The sequence below is a fragment of the Lipophrys pholis genome (genome assembly GCF_963383615.2).
Source record: "Lipophrys pholis genome assembly, chromosome: 11".
NCBI classification, from domain to species: Eukaryota; Metazoa; Chordata; class Actinopteri; order Blenniiformes; family Blenniidae; genus Lipophrys; species Lipophrys pholis.
The window spans coordinates 17,929,533-17,948,456 of NC_137631.1; the positions used below are offsets into that span (position 1 = coordinate 17,929,533).

The 18,924-nt window shown below is 42.7% G+C and overlaps 1 protein-coding gene across 4 annotated transcripts in view; it reads left to right on the forward strand.

Moving 5' to 3' along the window:
• Positions 1–15,703, forward strand: part of mctp2a (multiple C2 domains, transmembrane 2a) — a 31,526-nt gene extending 15,823 nt beyond the window's left edge. For 2 of the 4 annotated variants that reach the window (XR_013935823.1, XR_013935824.1), the window contains exons 18-24: positions 5,252–5,371; positions 6,473–6,514; positions 11,124–11,233; positions 11,362–11,471; positions 12,613–13,318; positions 13,400–13,504; positions 14,886–15,696. Coding sequence is in view for 2 of the 4 variants with exons in the window: in XM_080475778.1 (XP_080331904.1) it covers positions 5,252–5,371; positions 6,473–6,514; positions 11,124–11,233; positions 11,362–11,471; positions 12,613–12,710; positions 14,886–14,945 (540 nt within the window). In the remaining 2 variants the exon portion in view is untranslated. Of the gene's footprint in view, positions 1–5,251; positions 5,372–6,472; positions 6,515–11,123; positions 11,234–11,361; positions 11,472–12,612; positions 13,319–13,399; positions 13,505–14,885 lie in introns of all 4 variants that reach the window. The other 2 variants (XM_080475778.1, XM_080475779.1) reach the window with 1 other exon arrangement.
• The last annotated feature ends 3,221 nt before the right edge of the window (positions 15,704–18,924 follow it).

The window sequence follows — 18,924 nt, forward strand, 5'->3', positions numbered from 1 at the left end:
AAATGTGAAAAACACAACAAATTTCCAATATAAAGATTGTTATTAAACAGCATTGTAAAACAACATATACTAAGCATTGAGAAGTCAAGATTATATCTGCGTATCTGTTGCTCTTTCTTGTTTTACATTATGCATGTTTTCAGCCTCGTTGAGGTATGCTCTGTGTTTGACCCCACTGTGTGCGCCGTATCATAATGACCGCCTTTAACATACTCGCCACCTTCCGACTCACAGAGGACACCTCTCTTTGTGCAGCTGAGGCAGCGACCTGTCCACCTCTGTGTGTGACTGTTTCGGGGGGCCGGTCTTGGCCCCGATGCGTTAACGTGTGTGAGCCGAGCTGACAGGGAGAGAGAGTCCATGCCACTCCCCTTCCCTCCACCTCCTCAGGGGAAAAGGCTCGCATGGCAGATCTGTCACCCAGGAGGTCGCTCAGTGTTAACGCTCCCGACACGGATTAAACACTAGTGGCCAGTGCCGGAGTGCGGGGTCAGTGTAGCCACCACTGACAGACACCACAGGGCCCCCGCTGACTGCCCCGCTCCAGCCTCGCACTGGTGCTACGCTGGCCCTGGCATGTGTCAGACAGGCAGGGAGACAACGGCCGGAGCTGGCCCTGTGAGCAAATGCTAATGCCTTGCCTTGCACAGCTGCTCTTCCTGAGTGCTTTGATAAAGCGCTATCGCTACTGCATTTTACTGTGCAGGCGTTCTTACAAGCTGTGGCATTTGCTTATCGTTTTGCTCCTACTAACCTTTTGTTTACAACTTTGAAAATGCAATGAAAAAAATCCTGTAAATTAAACTATATCACACTAGTGGTAATACTATAAGCCTCTGAGTTATTCAAGGATTGCTATATTCTGAATATATATATAAATTTGTGCATTTCTAATTTGGCACTCCAAAATATTAACTATATCCAAAGAAAAATATTATACTTACAAATATACAGAAAATAATTTCAACAAACTATTTGTTTGAAAGATTATGTTAATATAATTTAATACATAATTTGTGAGAACCAATGTCGCCCCGCTGAAGAGCCGCAAGAGGAATTCCGTCTTCTTGGTATCTCTTTTCATTGTAACCTCTCTCTTTTACCCCCTCTTCCACCCTCGCTCTGTCCTCCCTCTCTTGCTCTCTTCCGCTCTCTCTCAGTCGATAAGGTTTGAGCTGAACGTATGTGAAATATTTATTCAGCGTTAGCTCAGAGCACCACGGCTGCCCACACACTCTACCTGCCCTGAAGAGAAATCTTATCTGCGCTTCCTCTGCCTCTGACACCCCCTGAAAGCCTGTCCCCACACTGGCCCAAGCTCAACACAAATTACATGTCTCATTGCTCTGCATTTACAGCTACTTTAAAGCCTGCCGCTTCTGTCCCCAGCATAAGCCCTCTCAACCAGAATCTGCTTCGGCTCGGCTGAAAACAAAACTGGTCTTGCAAGAGTTGTGCTGCTACTTCTGCTTCTCTGTTTAAAATAAATATTTACAAGAGTAACTTTAATTGATTTTGCTCTGAAAATCACATTTCAGCGTGATGAAGGTTTCGTAGAAGTCCCCATTTTGCCATAATTATATTTTCTGTGTTCATTTATTTTGTATATCACATTTTGCTTTTTATTCACACACAGACTAAGTCCATTCCTCTTTTCTGTCTCTTACACACACAGACATCCACACACATACAGACATAAAACCCTGCAGCCTATAGTCAGCCTTAAACTCTTTCAGTATATGTTCACGTAATCTGGCATCCGTCCACGGCCCCCATGACTGACCCTCATAATGCTGGCTGGCGCTCTTCTTGCTTTGTTTAGCTTTCCAAGTGGAGTGCAACTGAAGAGAAGTAGTGAAGACAGAGCCAAGATTAAATCTTCTGTGTGTTTGGTTGGTACATAGTTTAAAAATAAGGGTATTTTTTTAAAATTTACCACATGAACACAAACTGAAAGTTTTTTTTCCACAGAAACAGTAATGATATTATATTGCTCTTGGTGCTGTGACATTATACTAATTTAGCATATCAACAGTATTATTGGTGTTACATTGATGTCATCCATGTATTTATAGCTCGTTGTAGACTGTAATGTATAAGGAGCGCATTTGGCAGCCTTGTAGTCTGGCAGCATGTCTGACAGTCAGTGCTTTAGGTTGCTAGATTGGGCCACCCCCTGTTAATCAATTTACAGAATGGTAAAAACTTTTATAGAAGGTGTCTTTGTCCCTTTGTTCCTGCTACGATCCTTTCTCCCTCTCCCGGGAGAGTGTGGGTGGTGGGAGCTGCCATGCTTGCTCAGCTTTAAGTTATTTTATTCACACTTTTAATCGCTGAGTGCTTTATTATTAGGTGCTGGATTCTGCTGGCCAGGGGATCTGCATGAGAAGGCGCAGAATGCATTTAGTGGAATCATATTAATGGCACTATAAAACAAATCTGTCAGGCTGTTCTTAACCCTCCTGGCAGAATTGCTCTGCCCAGGGTTGCCCCCTTCTCCAAGCGCTTACAGGTGGCTAAGGAGAGTGCATCTCCATCATCTACTCCACCATGTGCTAATAGTTTTATTAATTCATTCTTTTTTTTTTCCCTCCCGAGGCACCCCGCGCATAATCACACACACATTTTTCAGCTAAATGGTGTTTGTCAAGGGAGGTTTCCTACATTAGAGACACTCCTCCCAGACATACATACCAACACTTGTTCAATTACAAGTTGCTCGTTATCCCATTCGGCTGTGTGCACACCAAAATGCTCAAGTATATCATTAATTAATACCTTTCTTGCCTTGGTTTTTGTCGGTTTATCTTTTTCTGGTCACATAAATTACTGTCTTACCTCTTGAGTAAAATATTTGCATTATTGTCTTGCAAAAGTTCAAGGTTTTTCTTGTGTGTAATTCGTTGACGATAATAAAAATGTGCCGTCGGACCTTGAAGTGGCGTCAAATAAAAAGTGGAGGATTTATTTATTTATTTTTAATGCGAACTTACTCTTACTTGTTAGAGACTGCACTTTGTCTAACATGTCTTTTAATCACTCAGCGGATTGCTTATAAAACATAAACCACTTAGTGGGGAATTAGGTCTGTCTCCATTTCACAGAAACTCTGTAGAATGTGAGGAGACAAGGGGAAGAGACAGTCCTGCCTCTGCTCATTACTGCGGGATATCTGACGGCAGAGTCTCAGTCGGTGCACCTGAGTGAAGGAATCCGGGAGGTTTTTCCAGATGTTTCTCTCCATCGTTTTTATTAGTGTTAAAAAACCATGTAAATCCCGAACACATGGGTTGACATACCATGAGGGAGGAATTGAGAAGATATTTCTGACAGTTTTGGTTTATACCCTCATTTAAGCTCTCAGTTTAGACACAAGGCATTGTATTTCTGTAGGCTTTTATCTTGTCCACTGAGCCAGAACGCTGTGAGCAGAAATTTGCATTAGTGGGCGATTATGAATACCTGTGACAGATTCTCTCTGCTGGCTCCCTGGGCGGAAATGAATTGGCTCCCTCTGTTGACTTGCACAGGAAGACAGAGACCAAGCAATTAGACTTTAGTGGTTAATGTAGCAGCTTTTGCAGGGAGGGCAAGGAGGTTCAACATTCCTGCTGGGCTCATGTCAGTTTCCAGGCACATTTCTCCCCCTTTTTTCCCTTTTTTATGAGAATACTGGGAATATGACAAGCTACCTGTCCACCAGCCAGCAGAATTCCTCAGGGGTGAGGGGAGCGTCGCTTTAGAATCGCCTCATGGGAACTGAGGTGACAACACATGACGTAAGTTATTCATAACAGAGAGGAGATGTACTGCAGCTATCTCTGCACATCATGCATATTCATTGTTTACCTTTTTTTTATATCCCTCGCCAGTTCTAGTTTGTTGCTGTATACGTAATTTAAATGAGCTCTTTGAAAAAGATAACAATAACATATTGTTCATTTGCTTGCATCTCGGACATCCCACTGTGTTCCTGCATGATGCTTTGGCTCACCCGCCCCTTCGCAGGTTGTATTGAGGGTGTAATAAGCAATGCAGTGGTGAAGCCTGGGGCATTTGGGCCACAGTGTTGTCTGCGTTACTCATGCTACACGTTTCCCTGGTGGCTGTTTGAACCTAGGCCTGGTGTGGCAGTAGGTAGACTGCCCCCCAGAGCAACATGCACGGATTCCACATTGTTGCTATGACAGGAGCAGTCTGCTGTTTACAGGCCTGCAATTGAGGCCTGAAGGCCTCACTACTTCACATCCTATCTCGGGCTTAACTCGAACATATTGTTCGTACTAGGAGCAGCCTCCAGCTCTTTGAGCCTGGACTCCAGAGTGCTTCCATTGCGTAGGTTCAGCAGAGCTGTCATGGCATATTCGGTATTTGAAATAAACACCTTGCTATAAAAGTTAAATGAGTGTAACTGTGGTAAAGGACGCATTAATTATCGGAAATGTATACTAAAATTGAACAGTCTGTGGTAAGTAGCAGTGGACCATATGCTGGGTGTATTGGCACTTATTCACACAATAATAGATTTCAAGATTCAACTTGCTGTGGGGGACACTTTCATTTCATCCCTGTCAACCTGCTGGTGTTATCCTCCTCACACATTCCTGATAATTTCAGTTGGAGACAGACTCATTAGGCTGTCACTAAATGGGTTTAAATGCAGCCGTCCAATTAGTGCTCTGCTGTGAAATGCGGTGGGTGTTGTGCTACGTGCTTAGCACCACTCCTTTACAGAATTATGAGGGATTACTCATTCAGTGTGATCCATCTTATTTCTACCAGGGGTCTTGGCTTTTCTCCGTATCACCACCACAGAGGGGGTAAATGTTGCAAATGCTTCTCCAGTTGCCATATGTGCTTCGTCAGAGAGCGTCGCTGCCTCCGAATCTAAGAGGATTTGATGTGCGTGTTAAAAGACATTATAGCACGCATATCCGTGTCATACTTTCTGTTCAGCAATGAGGCACTATGCCAGCACAGTGCTGTTGATGTCTATACTGCAAATAGGATTTCAAGATATTAAAAGTTGAACGTCTATTACTTTCAAACCACCAGGAGTAAAATCTGTTGCCACTGGCGGTAAATCTCAGAGGCTTTCCAGTGCTGTAGTGCTCTTCATGAGATTTGGGATGTGGTTAAATCCATTACATATTTTGTTTTGAGAACAGGTTTGTGGAGATTTGAAAGCTGTGGGCGAGCGTTCTGTAACATGATGTGCTTTGCGTTATACTGTCATGTCCTGTCTCCTCAGATCTTTCTCGTGACGGTGTGGCACTGGGATCTTTTCATGCTGCCACTCTTCCTGCTCCTGCTCCTCGGCTGGAACTACTTCCAGCTCGCTACAGGAAAGGCCAGCTCCAACCAGGACCTGGTGAGTGATGAGTACGCCTTGGTATTTATTCATACAGATCTGCTGATGCACTCTTTTACTCTGAAAATTTATTCAGTACATTAACCCAGCTCTGGACAAACTGAATGAATGAAATCCTCTTCGCGCACACTGGGGAAATTGCAATTTTACAGTAATGTGAAATAACACTTTCATGTATATTGTATACTATAGGAGTCTTTTTCTTTTCTTTTTTTTAAATGCACCTCAAACTCTAGATAGTTCTGGCAGCTTTCCATGTAGCTTATAGCTGGTTAGACTAGTCTACATTGTCTCCTAGGACCTCATAAAACATCATTCTGTAAGAAGACACAGCAAATAAATTACTCTAAATGTATGTGAAGCTTATCGTCTATCGTTTCACCACATCTGTAAAGACTACAGTTCTATCTACAACATAACCCTATCCCCTCACGGTCTACTGTTATGGAAATTATGCTTGCCCTACACATGCCTGTGAAGGTTAATACTCTTCACACTTCTGACTGCCCCCCAATTTCGTTGTGTTGTAAAGCCTTCTCACTGGCCGGCCAGGGGCCAGGCCTGCTCACAAACACCCTCCCCAAAGTGAAATCCCCGGTCCAGTCATTGTGTTTACGGCTGCTGGCTAAGATGCCGTCCCTGGGCAATGTTAAAGCTTCGGCTCACCCTCATATCCAGTGTGGAGACTCTGTCACCCCCTCTCTGACCCTCTGGCCAGCAATGACACAGCTCCGTGCCCAGGCAATGTCACAGTGTGCGCCACGATGGGGTCAGGGATGACTTGATATAAAGTGATCTAGGCAACAACATCCAAATTAAATGTGTTTTTTTTTTCTATCCTCTTTCTGTTTTTCTGTGTGCTTATGTTGTGGAGAAAAGAGATTGCTTTGGTGTGACAGTGCTCTTGCGAGGAAGGCCCTTTTTCACCTCTCCTTTTGTGTGAGGTCACGCCTGTGATGCAGTCTCTATGGAAACAAGCCTCTCCCAATAGGGGTGAATGTACTCAAAGAAAATTTCATTACTAGGTGTTTGTTAAAAATGCTCCAGTGCCCACATGTCCTATTCGTTGAAAATCACCCTCTACCCTTTATTTTCTCTTAGGTGAACATGACCATGGGTGACGATGAAGAGGAAGACGAGAAGGTTTTTATCTTGTCTCTTTCTAACATTTTAAGGGATAATATGTTTCGGTACCACATTAGCTTTTTTTTTATTTTTCGTCATATAAAAAATTTATATTATAACATGGACTGCTTTCACCATTTCATACCTATATTCCTCAATAGGTTGTATAGAAATCCTTCTCGGATCCTTATAATGTCTCTTGTTGAATAACCAAGGCTATATCACAAGAGTGATATATCTGTGTGCTTTCAGAGGGTAAAGACCGTTTTCAGCAAAAAGCCAGGACTCTTATAGAAATGAACACTTCTCTGAAATGATTCTACACATTCAAGTTAATATGTCAGCAAAGTCACAATGAAAGCTATTCTCTACGAACAGGAATATCTTCATACGTCCTGAATGAGAGCAACGTAAATGAAACAATTGTAGCATTTAGCTCTTTGTTCGCGTCCTCTGTGTGTTTGGCGTCACTGCGCAGTGCAGTCACTCGCCTCCGAATAGACAGCCCTTTAAAAATACGTAAATGAGATATTAACTGTATTGTGATTTTAAATAGCTGTTTGCAATCAAATCTGTTCATTGTTCATGGTTATTTGTGAAAATGAAAGCCTCACCTTGAGAGTGATCATTTACTACCCGAAGAATTGAACAAAGTACAGTAACTCAGCAGCTCTCAAACTCATAAGCTGCCCTGAAGGTTATCAATCATTTTCACTAGTTTGCTAGAGATCATTAAAAATGATGTTTATTATTATATATCTCTTGTGTCTCTTTAAAGAAAACACAAAAAAACCAGCAGGAAATCTTTAAGTAGCCTGAAAATTATACTTCCCACAGCACATAGTATTCAATTATACACATCCCACTGTTTTCTGTAAAGAAGGAAAAGTTAACAGGGATGTGTATTATTGCTTTATGGCAATGAAGTGTGGAACTAACACAAAGCCTCGAAGCAGTGACCCTTGCGCTGCGTGTCTAGGCCCAGGATTCATATCCATAATGCGCTCAATATATTCTGTTGTGATGACCAGGGGCTAGAAAAAAAGCCAGCTTCTTTTAAAAACACAGGCACATCCACCAAATCCTGTCTGAAAGGATGGGCTAATTCACAGATGAAACTCGCATGATATGTCTGCTCACACAAATGGAGAGCCACACTTTCTATCTCTGCGCCGACCTAACTGGTACTTAAAATAATAATACTCACATGGAATATTCTGGATTTTGTGTATATAGAGTTTAAAAGGTTTCCTCAAATGGACCACGTTTATTTAAGCAGATTTATTGGTGATTATTATGTTTTTCTTTACCTTAAATGCGAAGGAGAAATGTTTCCTTTTTTGGTTTCATAAAATGGCAGGCCGTGGTTTACATTTCTCAATATATGTCATGTGTTTGCAAACTCAGCCTCTTAAAGCTTTTTGAAAGGTTTTCCATGAGCCTTCTGAGCTCTTTCACACTCGCAGGAAATGAAATATATCCTTTCATTTACTAATTAAGCAGTCACCCATGTTTGTTTTAAGCTGTCAGCTTTAATTTAAAGTGGCTTATTTGAAAGTCTTGTTATGGTCTTGCTGTCAGTTGAATGTGATATCATGCAGTAAGATCAAGCAGTGTAGCTTTACACACCCTATCAAAGTCTTCTTTAAAAAATATTTGGGGTTAAAGAGTGATCAGTGTTAAATTTGATGACTTCAAAGCCTTGCTTTCTTTCCCCTAGTCTCTCCTCTAACATGTGAATAAAGGCTTTTCCCTCTGAGAAGGTTATGATTACCACTCAAATATGTTTTTATCCCCCCCTTTCCCCCCTTGAGGAAGGAAATATGTAAACCTCAGACAGAGCAGCAAGAATGTGAAGCCATGACGTTAAAAAGAGACGAAAGGCAAGGCAGTGTTACAGCAGGATAATACAGAACAGATTCTCTGCCTGTGAACAAATCTGTCCTCGGGGAAGGAGACAGCTTACAAATTATGTGTGGGCAAAGTGACTTCCCTTTGGCCTTAGGTATCAATTGAGCAGATAGACAATATTTAATCATAACATAAAGAAACAGAGAGGCAAAACAACTCCATAGATCTCACACAGAAATGAACAGGGAAGATGAAACGGCCCTTTCTTTGCCCCCCGGCTGGTAGTGCTGGTCTGGGGTTGACTAGCTCTGCCCAGGGGACACGGGAGGAGGGTGAGGGGGCAGTTGTGGGGGTGCGAGACTGGGCCGCGGGGTTACTCCATCTCTCACCCAACAGTCCACAGTCACCGCTGGGTCTCCTTGAGCGCTGGAGTCAGAGGGGCTTCCCATGTTATGATCTGTGTCGTGTGTTATGAGGCGTAGCGCACGTGGACCCAACAACATATTCCAGCCTTATCCCAGCACGGTGTTTGTTAGCTTCTTTTGGTCCCGTTTGAGATAGCCAGGAACACAGGTGTTTTTCATTTAGACAGACTTCATATCTTTGTCAAAAAATATTCAGTCTGAGATTTCAAATTTGGCACTGTGTATTCTAATTAAAATTATGCTAAATGAGCTTTTTTTTTCCCAGCCTTTGATAACACCACACGTCTGTGAGAGCATGTTTACCTTTGTGCAGGAGATCAAATTGGTTCTCCATTACCGCACCTTAAAAGGAAGCTTTTACAAATTTTTTTTTTTTCTGGAATTAGAATATGATTTCACACAGGTTTTCTAATCAGTAGACATTTAGGATTCATTTAGCCCATCCCTAATTTACCCATCCTGTTCCATTTAAGAAGAAGATCTTTTATTTATTTTTTGTTTTCTGTGCACTCATGTACAAGCCGCAAAGAGAAATGAACAAAGAATATCATCACACGATTAATGTAGGAAAGACTTCAGTTTTGGTCGCTAAGGAGATTGAGGATTTCAGGAATCTTAAAGCAGATGAATGATAATCAGAGCGCTGCCTCTTGATGCATACTTCAGAGTACATCTATTTGTATTTTCTTTTCATAAATGAAAGCCAATATGGCTAAATATGGCTATGAAAGCTAAATTTCAGGCAAGCTTTGGATTAAATAATGCTTCATATCAAGTCCTCCGTTTGAATCCTAGATCATGTAATTGGGTTGCTGAAATAAGTTGAAATGGAAATATAAAAACGGGAACGCTTAACTGATGAATCTCCATATCAAATGAGCGATCATTTTGCAACGTGTGGCTCTCCAGGCCCATCAGGATCTTTCAGACACAGATTGCTGAGGCTTTTAGCAGACTCTAACGCCGCTCTTCGCTTTCACAATAAACTTGGGATAAAGAGCTCAATTAACATCTGACATGAAGTAAAGGACACACGTGAAGGTTTGCACAGCTGCCCATTGCAGCGGAGTAAAGCAAGCTGATGCGTAAGATGATGCACAAACACACCGATAGTCTTATTTCCTCGTGATGAGGCCATGAGATGGTAATCTCAAAGAAAGCATATTTGTGATAGTTTTTCCTTTTTTGGACAGTGCTGAGCTCTTCAGTGTCTGTCCAGATCCAAGCCCAGTGGGGGAGGCTCTGCTAGTGTGGGAATTGCTCTCTTCCTGCGCCTTTCGTGGAGGAGAGTGGGCCCAGCAGTGGGGAGTCTCTCTGTGCTGGCAGACAGTGCGTTCCCAGGGGCTGTCTCATGAAGCTCTGATAAAGGCATTCTGTCTGGGCCCTGTCAATGTACACAGGCTGTGGCTTCAGCTGACTTGTAACACAAACATATAGACATCCCCAAGCCTCCTGTTAGGGTCCATTAGAGCGCCCTCCCCCAACACTCTCGTTCCCCTTCTCCCTCTCACTCTCTTCCTCTCCCACCCTTCTCTCTGTCATCATTGCTGTCATTATTTCCTCCTTTTGATGTGAGCCTTCTCAGCCCTCTTTAGCTTGTGTTACTCGTGTTATCTCGAGTCACTCCTCCGCCCTGGAAGGCTTCACAGTTGTCATTACTTCCAAAGCTTGATATGATCACATTTATTTCACTTTGAGACAAACAGGCTGACCCTCTCATGTATTGACTTTACTCACTCTTTATAATCTCAGTGCTTGAAAAGCAAAATATGCCATATTTTTATATATATATATATACATATATATATATATATATACTGTTACATACTGCAACAAGAAAAGGAAGATTGTATGTCCAATTGGTGTTTGAAGCTGGCTGAAGTGTTTTTCTCATGCAGAAAGGATGTTTGGCCCAGTTAGAAAGCCAGGCCTGACAGATTTGTGAAAACATGTTCAAACTTGTCCTGTGCAGGCTGCTGGAATGAAATCTCTCCTAAGTTGTGAGGCTCCTGCAGTTGTTGTCTAGTCCGCCTGATTGCAGATGGCCATTTTGTGTACTTTTCATCTACCAGAGAGTCTTGATTGTGCTGCACTTGTGCAACAGCTCTATTGTGTGTGGCGGACAAAAGCCGAAATCTCAGCCATCCACATAACAGCTTCTGAGCACCGAGTCCGTCTCATCTTCAAAAGCATAGTCTGAAGATGTACAGTGTTTGCTCATTACGGGCCATTCAATAGATAAATCACACATAATAGCACCGCTGAGATAAACTGCTCTTTATCTACTCTGCCCAACAATTGACATGCACTGTACCTCATCAGTGTCCGTGCATTTTTCTGTTTCTTTTTAGGATGCTGGAAAGAAGGGCTTGATGGATAAGATACATATGGTGCAAGAAGTTGTACTGGTTGTCCAGAACAGTCTGGAGGAACTTGCAAACATCGGCGAGCGAATCAAGAAGTAAATTTACGGTGTTATATTTACCCTGCAAAATACATTTTTATATTTGCATGCATTATATTGGAGTTGACACGTTTGTTATACAACTTATCCAGACATTTTAATCTGACTGTGTTGTTCTTTTACAGCATATTCAACTGGTCTGTGCCATTCATGTCCTACTTGGCCTGCTTGGTGTTGTTTGCAGGAGCTCTACTATTATATTTTATCCCGCTGCGATACATTGTGCTGATATGGGGTGAGTGATTAGAAATTAATATGTCTTTTGATGTATGAAAATGTTAATAAAAAATTTTTTTTTGCATGATAACAAAATTATAGTTTTCTAAAATAGTTACTTTGTTAAATTTTAGGGAAGAAATTTCACAAGGTATCGTTTAAAAAAAACCTGATCCAATGTCAGGACTTTGAAACACAAGTTATTTACTGTGAATTCTTCATTTAATCAAGTATAGTAATTTAAGAACTCTGCCATTTCCACACCTCTGCAAAAGCACAGAGATCAGACAGCTGCAGAGGTTTGCTCTGCCCAGTGTGGGCTGATGTAGCAGAGCCCAGCAGAGGCATGACCGAGGGTTTGTGTGAAAACAAAGCAGAGGTAGAGTAGCAAGCTGTATATAATACATGATGTCCTTGGGCAGTCTGTAGGCTCCTGGTCTAGCCTCTCATTATCTGCTGTAGTCATACAGAATAGACAGTCATCTCAGTGGTCAGGGAGATATGCTGCCCTTAACAGGCTCTCCTCCTCCAGCTGTAAGCCCACAACCACTGTACTTCCACACTGCCTTCAACACAATCAATACCAAAAAACCACCATATCAAACAAAAAACACACAGACTGAGACACTCCTCTGCCTCCCCAGTTAACCCCCATCTCTGTGGTTGCAAGGCAAGCCTTTCAAGTTGCTTGCACATATTTAAGTCCTTAGGTTCTTTGTCTGCATGCCGAGGTACAGGCAGTACCGAGCTGTGAATATAATGGTCCCATTACAAGACCCCAGAGATAGTTCTTTTCTGTGGTATGCAGCCATGTGCAAAGTAAATATAGACGTGTAAGGAAAGATCACACTGAAGCAAACAAAAGTTAGAGAAAGTTGTCAACAACGTGTGCTGGCTGTTCAAAATGGAGCCACAAATTGATTAATATTACTTAACTCTTATTTATCTCCATCGATTGACCCCCACTTAAATTCATTTTGGCTAAAAGGAATCAATTGAAACTGCATCATGCAATACCATTGTGGACACACTGGTGGGAGGTCTGCGAGCAGGGATTACACAGCTCTTGTTGGTATTGTTACATTTCATGCAGTAAAACACTGTAAACTCTCCTGGTCTGTATGACACCTTTATTTATTAATGCGTTCTTGTTTTCACAGGTGTTAACAAATTTACCAAGAAGCTGCGCAACCCATATACTATTGACAATAATGAAATACTGGATTTCCTCAAGAGGGTGCCTTCTGATGTTCAAAAGGTAAGGGTCCAATTTTACATACAGATAGGGAGGGAATTCCCTGAAGATGTCTGCATTATTTGCTGTACCAGAATTCCCAAGTGTTGTAGAAATATATCCCCTGGCTTTGTTTGATTATTAATGGACTCTCTCCTTTAAAGCAGCACTGGCCCAATTATTCCTCGGTGCAACTCCGTGTAGTGTCGCTGTGGTGCCTGAATGAGGAGACACTCAGATCTGTCCTCAGCCATATTGCTGCAACCTCGACCGTTATTAGCAATTTCTTGTGTCTGATTGCAGATCTGTGACATTAAAGCTGGTGATTGGCTGACTGCCGGCAGAGGGCTCCTGACATCTCTGCCTGTTGTGTCAGCACAGAAACTCTGATGTGGCCTCAGTCACTTCAGGGTGGTAGAGTCAATTAATGTAGTTGTGAGCCCCCAGTCGTCTTGCTGGGTGCCATATGTGATTACATATTAGCCATGGCTGATATGTCATTTGCATTTACCTCACAGAGCAGAGAAGGGCTGTCAGGCGGTTATAAGTGGCGCTGGGTGCTTTCCGTTCTCTTGACTGAGAGTTTTGCTTAGCCAGGAAATGAAGTGCCACACAGTGCCTTCATCTCGCAGGTAACTCACCAGACAGAATTCAACAAGAAATCCTGACAGTCTGGATCTGGCAACACACTCTCACCCCAGTCTGTTTCTCAGCTGCACCCTTGATGTCCTCTTGCAGCAAGCCATTGCTGACTCCTCTGTGATGTTGGAGGGAGCCTGTGTTGTTTGAGATTTGGCTGACTGAGTTGGCAAAACAAGGTGGTGAATACATTTTGATTCAGAGTCCTTTGTATGTCTTCTTTCCCATTGGGATACAATGTTTGAGCTTTGAAAATGACTCACTTTCAAATCCCATGGAAACAATACTTTTTAGCCTGGTTTAAAAGCAGAAACTACATCTCGAAAATAGCTCCAATCATGAAAAACAAAACACTCTTAAGATTCATCATAAGTACGTTTCATTATGTACCGTGAAAAATAACCTTAACATCATATACACAGGAGACCCAAAACAATAGACCACATATTTTGTTTTTGTTGACTTAGAACTTCAATCCTCAGATAGGTGTGGACACAAAACACCACAAAGGCTGAAAATTGACTCCTGTCTTTCTTGCAAATGTGACTTGGCAATTAGTGCCTGTGCACATCTACAAAGTCTGCCTCAAACGGGGACTTCTGACAACACTGTCTGTCTTGAAATAAGAAGCATCTGTCAGTTCTGAGGACAGTTTCATGTTCTGATGCAGGAGGCAGTCACTTTGTTCCCACATTCCATCTCCCATTCTAATAATGGAGACTTGCTAATTAGCATAGAGTTCTTACCTTTATTCAACAGATTCGCCGTATTGTTTGAGCTCGGCAAGCGAGCTTCAAAAAGCAAGTTTTCAAATTCCAACTCTTCTTTTCAGGTTACCCTATGATCAGCCTCTTTTGGTCAGGATTTATTTATTTATTTATTTTTTAACATTTTCCTAATTTTGAAAAGGAATAATTGAATGTATTTGGAGTGAAATTGAAGATGAACCTGAAACATACATTTCTTCTTTTTTTAACATCAAAAAGCATCATGTGAAGGCGGAAGAAAATCCTGAAATATAAGCGAATGTATCTTCAGCTTAATTCTACATATGTAACTAACTGTGGAAAAAAAAACCTAGGTTATAAGTTCAGATACCACATTTCAGGTCTTGTTCTAGCCCGAAGGAATCAAAGTCACACAAAGAGTTCATGAAGTAACTGAAGAAAGTTTCACATCGGCTGGTGTTGTGACTTCTAAACTTAAACAGCATGAAAGACACACATAATCTTCTTTAGGTGACACAACTTACAGTGTTTGGCTATGCAGTGTGCAACTCCCTTACTGGTCTGGCAGGTCATCTGAACACTTGATGTCTGTTTCTAATATTGTGATTCTGGTGCAGAATGAGGGGGGCGTACACTGGTACAGAACCCTTGACTTCTCAAATCCTTCCTCTCTGTGATTAATCCCCTCTGCTCCTGTGTTTAAAAAATGATTCATTACAGGCGAGCCCGCCTCGCTTTCCCCTGCACCAGCTCTCCTCAGGGGAGCCATTACCGTGCGCTCCACTGAGCTCGGATTACCTGCCTCTGACCAAACTCCTGTTTGTTTTTACAGGTGCAGTACAGTGCACTGCGAGCGCCCACCAGCCAGAATCAGCCACGGAAGAGACGCTAAGCTCCGTGGACACGTCAGATGAAAGGCTGGCTGGTCTCTTTTCAAAAGTGGTGCGATGCAGTCCACCTGACAACAATGCTCGGGTGCCAGCAGAGCCCATGACCCCGTGCTCCCCACCGTACCACCCCAACTCTGCCCCCTGCTGCTGAGGGGCAGCCAGCCGCTCTCTGGCTTGTGTGTTTGCCACCCCCCTGACAGGGGCTGTGAACTGCAGCGGCGAGGGGGGCAGCACATGGCGCTGTCAATCACAAGCTTGGAGGTAAAGAAAAGAGAGCATTGCCGGGCTCAGCCTTCATCTTTTGATATAATTTGGAAAAGGAATGAAAGGTGTCTGGTGTGGCTTACCAAGGGCCTCCTCTTACTTTTTTTTTTTACTTCAGTGAAATTGAGAAATTTGCCTTAAGGTAAAAACAATATGAGCTTAACAAACCAGTGCAATGTAGTTTGTTTTTTTTCCTTTATCCGTGTGTTCATATAATCAGAGGTCAAAAGGTCATGTATATATAAATAATCAAATAGAAATTCTGTCTTTAAAATGCAAGGGAAAAGAAATACAAATATTTTCCTTCTTTCGGTTACAATTTGCTGTATATAATTTGTACATTTATATCTCAGCACAAAATATATATGTATGTATTTCTAACTCTTTTTCTTACATAAAGTTTATGAATCCTTGATCCCTGTGCAAATTTTATTTTTACTGTCATCATGAAGAATTTACAAGAATCTCAAATAAAGGATCTTAATCATTATGAGTTCTTCTTTGCCCATGTGTGTGTGTGTGCGCGCGTGTTTTTTTTTTTCTTTTTTTTTTTCAATAACTGCACTCCAGTGAGGATGGATTACACCACTTCTTTACTTGAATACACAGTAAACACATCTGATTACACAACACAGCCATTGAAACAGAGCTCACACACCGGCCACCGCTGCGCCTTGGTTACCGAGCTCACATCAAAGCTGTGTGGCTCCAGTGTGCTTCCTAATGCATTGCTTTGTTGCCTTCCCACAATAACAGGGTCCAGATGAGAGAGAAAGAGCTCATCTCACAGAGAGTACTCTCTCCATTTTCAGCACTTAGTGCTTTATATTTCCACTAAAATCACCTGGTGTATGTATTGGGCGCACACGCATACGTAGTCTGTTTTTCCGTGTGTCTTTTCCAAACTGTCTTTGCAAGTAATGTATTGAGTTCTCATGCATATTTAGTTGATCTACGGGAAACAATCACTTGATATCACCTTCTACCATTTTGTTGTTTTCCCCCCCAAAACATTTGCATTAATATCACTATTGTTCCACTAGATTATACAACAGAATAAAATATTTTCAATGTATGACATGTAGCGTACACACAAGGCAGCCTGTAAAAAAAATTAAAAACTACCTGCGTGGCTTTTTAAAAGCAGAAAAATGCCAAGTCCCTGCTTTTAAAATATACATAGTTCTAATTGAAGTGGAGCTGAACTGAGGAGGGGACCCCAGCAATGGGAGTTTGTTCTAACTGATTGGGGGACTGAGCATCGCGGCTGGGTGCCCCCCTCCTCAGGAGTTGCATGCTGGTGAAAGAGCATCCATCTGTGCTTTGTGAAGAGTTTGATTGGCTCAGGGGGACCTGGTGGAGCCCCGGGCTATCTCTTTTGACAGGCTGATAGAGACATCACTGGGCTCTCCCAGGAGCTGCCACCAGGGGTCCATTTCAAAGTGAGGAGGGTGTGGAGGTGACCCTGAGCTTCTGACGAGCTAAATCCCACACACTGGCTGGAACACTCCTACATCCTTGGCTCCATCGGGGCTGGTTGAGGGGGTGGAGGGGCTATGCTGAGGGGAGGGCAATGCCTGGGAGGAGGGTGGGGGGGGGTTACAAGCAGATCACTGGCAAGACCCAATGAAATGTCCCCAAGAGGTGAAACCAATTAAGCAATACTCCCAGGGTACAGTTAATCAACATTGCAGCAAACAACCAAAGTGCATCGAGATTTCTGACAGAACACGACAATAAGAACTTGCCAATTAGTGGCACATTAAAACCCAGTACAACTTAGATTTCACTGATAAATAGCAGATTTTAGGAAATGTACTGTGTCATGGGCATATACAGTGTATTATGGAGGCAAATGCTACCCGTGACATTACGTGTCGTCCTGTGGGACGACGGCTGCCTGCCTCCAAGCTGTCAAATCTTTGAATCTGTGACACTGAGGTTGTGGACTTGGATGTTTCCTGTATCATTCATATTCAGTGGATCATACCGAAGAGTCTGACAGGGTTTCAGCAATTGTTGATTCAACTTTTCATGCACCAATGCACTCTCATCCTACCTACGCACGCACGCACGCACGCACGCACACACACACACACACACACACACACACACACACACACACACACACACACACACACACACACACACACACACACACGTGCAAGCAGTCATGTTTGCCCCTGTTCAAAGTGGTGTAATCATATTTAAGGAATTATTTATCAATGTATCTTCTCCTGGGACGGTTGCAAATCTCAGCTGAGGAAGTCACTGTGCAATATGGTCCCCAAATGTGGAGGGGAAAATCCCTGGATGTTTTACAAGCTTGCTAATGAACATTTCAGCCACACAGCAGTTAACATTGTCTGATCATATTTTTTTTTTCCTCCAGTAGTTGTTGTTGTTGTGCATGGTGTGGCAGTGATGTCTTCATCAGGCTGTCAAAAAGGAAGTGCCTGCAGCTGTGGCGGATCCCCCTAGAGCCTGTCACACTCCTTGTTTCCATGGCAGTCCTTCAGGCAGCACCACAGGCAGGCTGTGTGCAAGGACCCATACAACCTGTTTTTTCAGCAACCGCTCCTCTGATGTTCAGCCCCGGAGCGGGCGTCAAACTACCAAGTGCAGAGAGGGAGAGAGAGAGCGAGAGAGAACACTGCACCCTTTCTCTGTGTCGCAGTTCTACGTTGCTTTACAACGAGATGCATTGCAGAAGGGAAAAAAAACCCTCATTTAAATAAGCCAGTGTTCTCAACACCTCCTTAGTAATTGCTACATGTGCAATGCTGTTAAGGTTCTCTGACCTCCTCTCTGAGAGACATAATGCTCACAGTAGGACAAAGTAACAAAAGCAGCTCTCATAGTTGGCTTACATGTGTTAAAGCTCTTATGCATGTGTTATTTGGTCTCCTTGTACCACCTGAGAAGCAGATCATGAAGATCAGTGGCTGTGCTGCGACTTCTAAATGGCCCAAATTAATGGTGCAGAGGTTATGGTCTGCCTCCAGACAGAACTCCGACACCAATAAAGAGGCGGTTTTGCTTTCAGCACTACACAAATGACAGGACACAGAGGCGAGTTCCTGATTTTATTCCTATATGTAAACACATCTGCAGGACAAAATGATGCTGTTTGTTCCTGAATGCAAGCTACTCGGTCAACGCATTTCTTTACAGTGTATCGTTGGTAGGCGATATAAACCATGGCAACCAGGACCGATGTTGTCTCTGGGAATAGGGGCATGGATATGACTGAGATAACAACAGAGAGAAAAATGGCCACTAATAGCAGCTGTTTGCAGTAGCTCCAGTTTACTAATAATTCATTTTGTGGCCCACAGTACACACTGGTGTTAAGAGATGGCAAAAGCCATAATTCTTTATAGCATCAACAACAGAAGATGGCCTTTAAGAGCTGAAATTAAATCACTGGCCTTTAAAAGCTTCTCTCTAAGGGGCAAGTTGCATTAATAAATTCAACTGATTCTGCTTTAATATTATTCAGAGTGCATTAAAATGAAGACAACAGCTGGGATCATGCTCAGTCTCGAGAGTATTGCTTGGGCCAATGATTAGTGATGAGATGCAAAGCATGTCTAAGCACAACCTTGCTGTGCGGATGGGAGCGCAGTTGCAGTGGGGTGGGTGGGTGCAGTGAGGTGGACGTGGAGGGGCCACAAGGTCTCAGTGTTACAGGTGCACGCCTGACAGTTGCTGTTG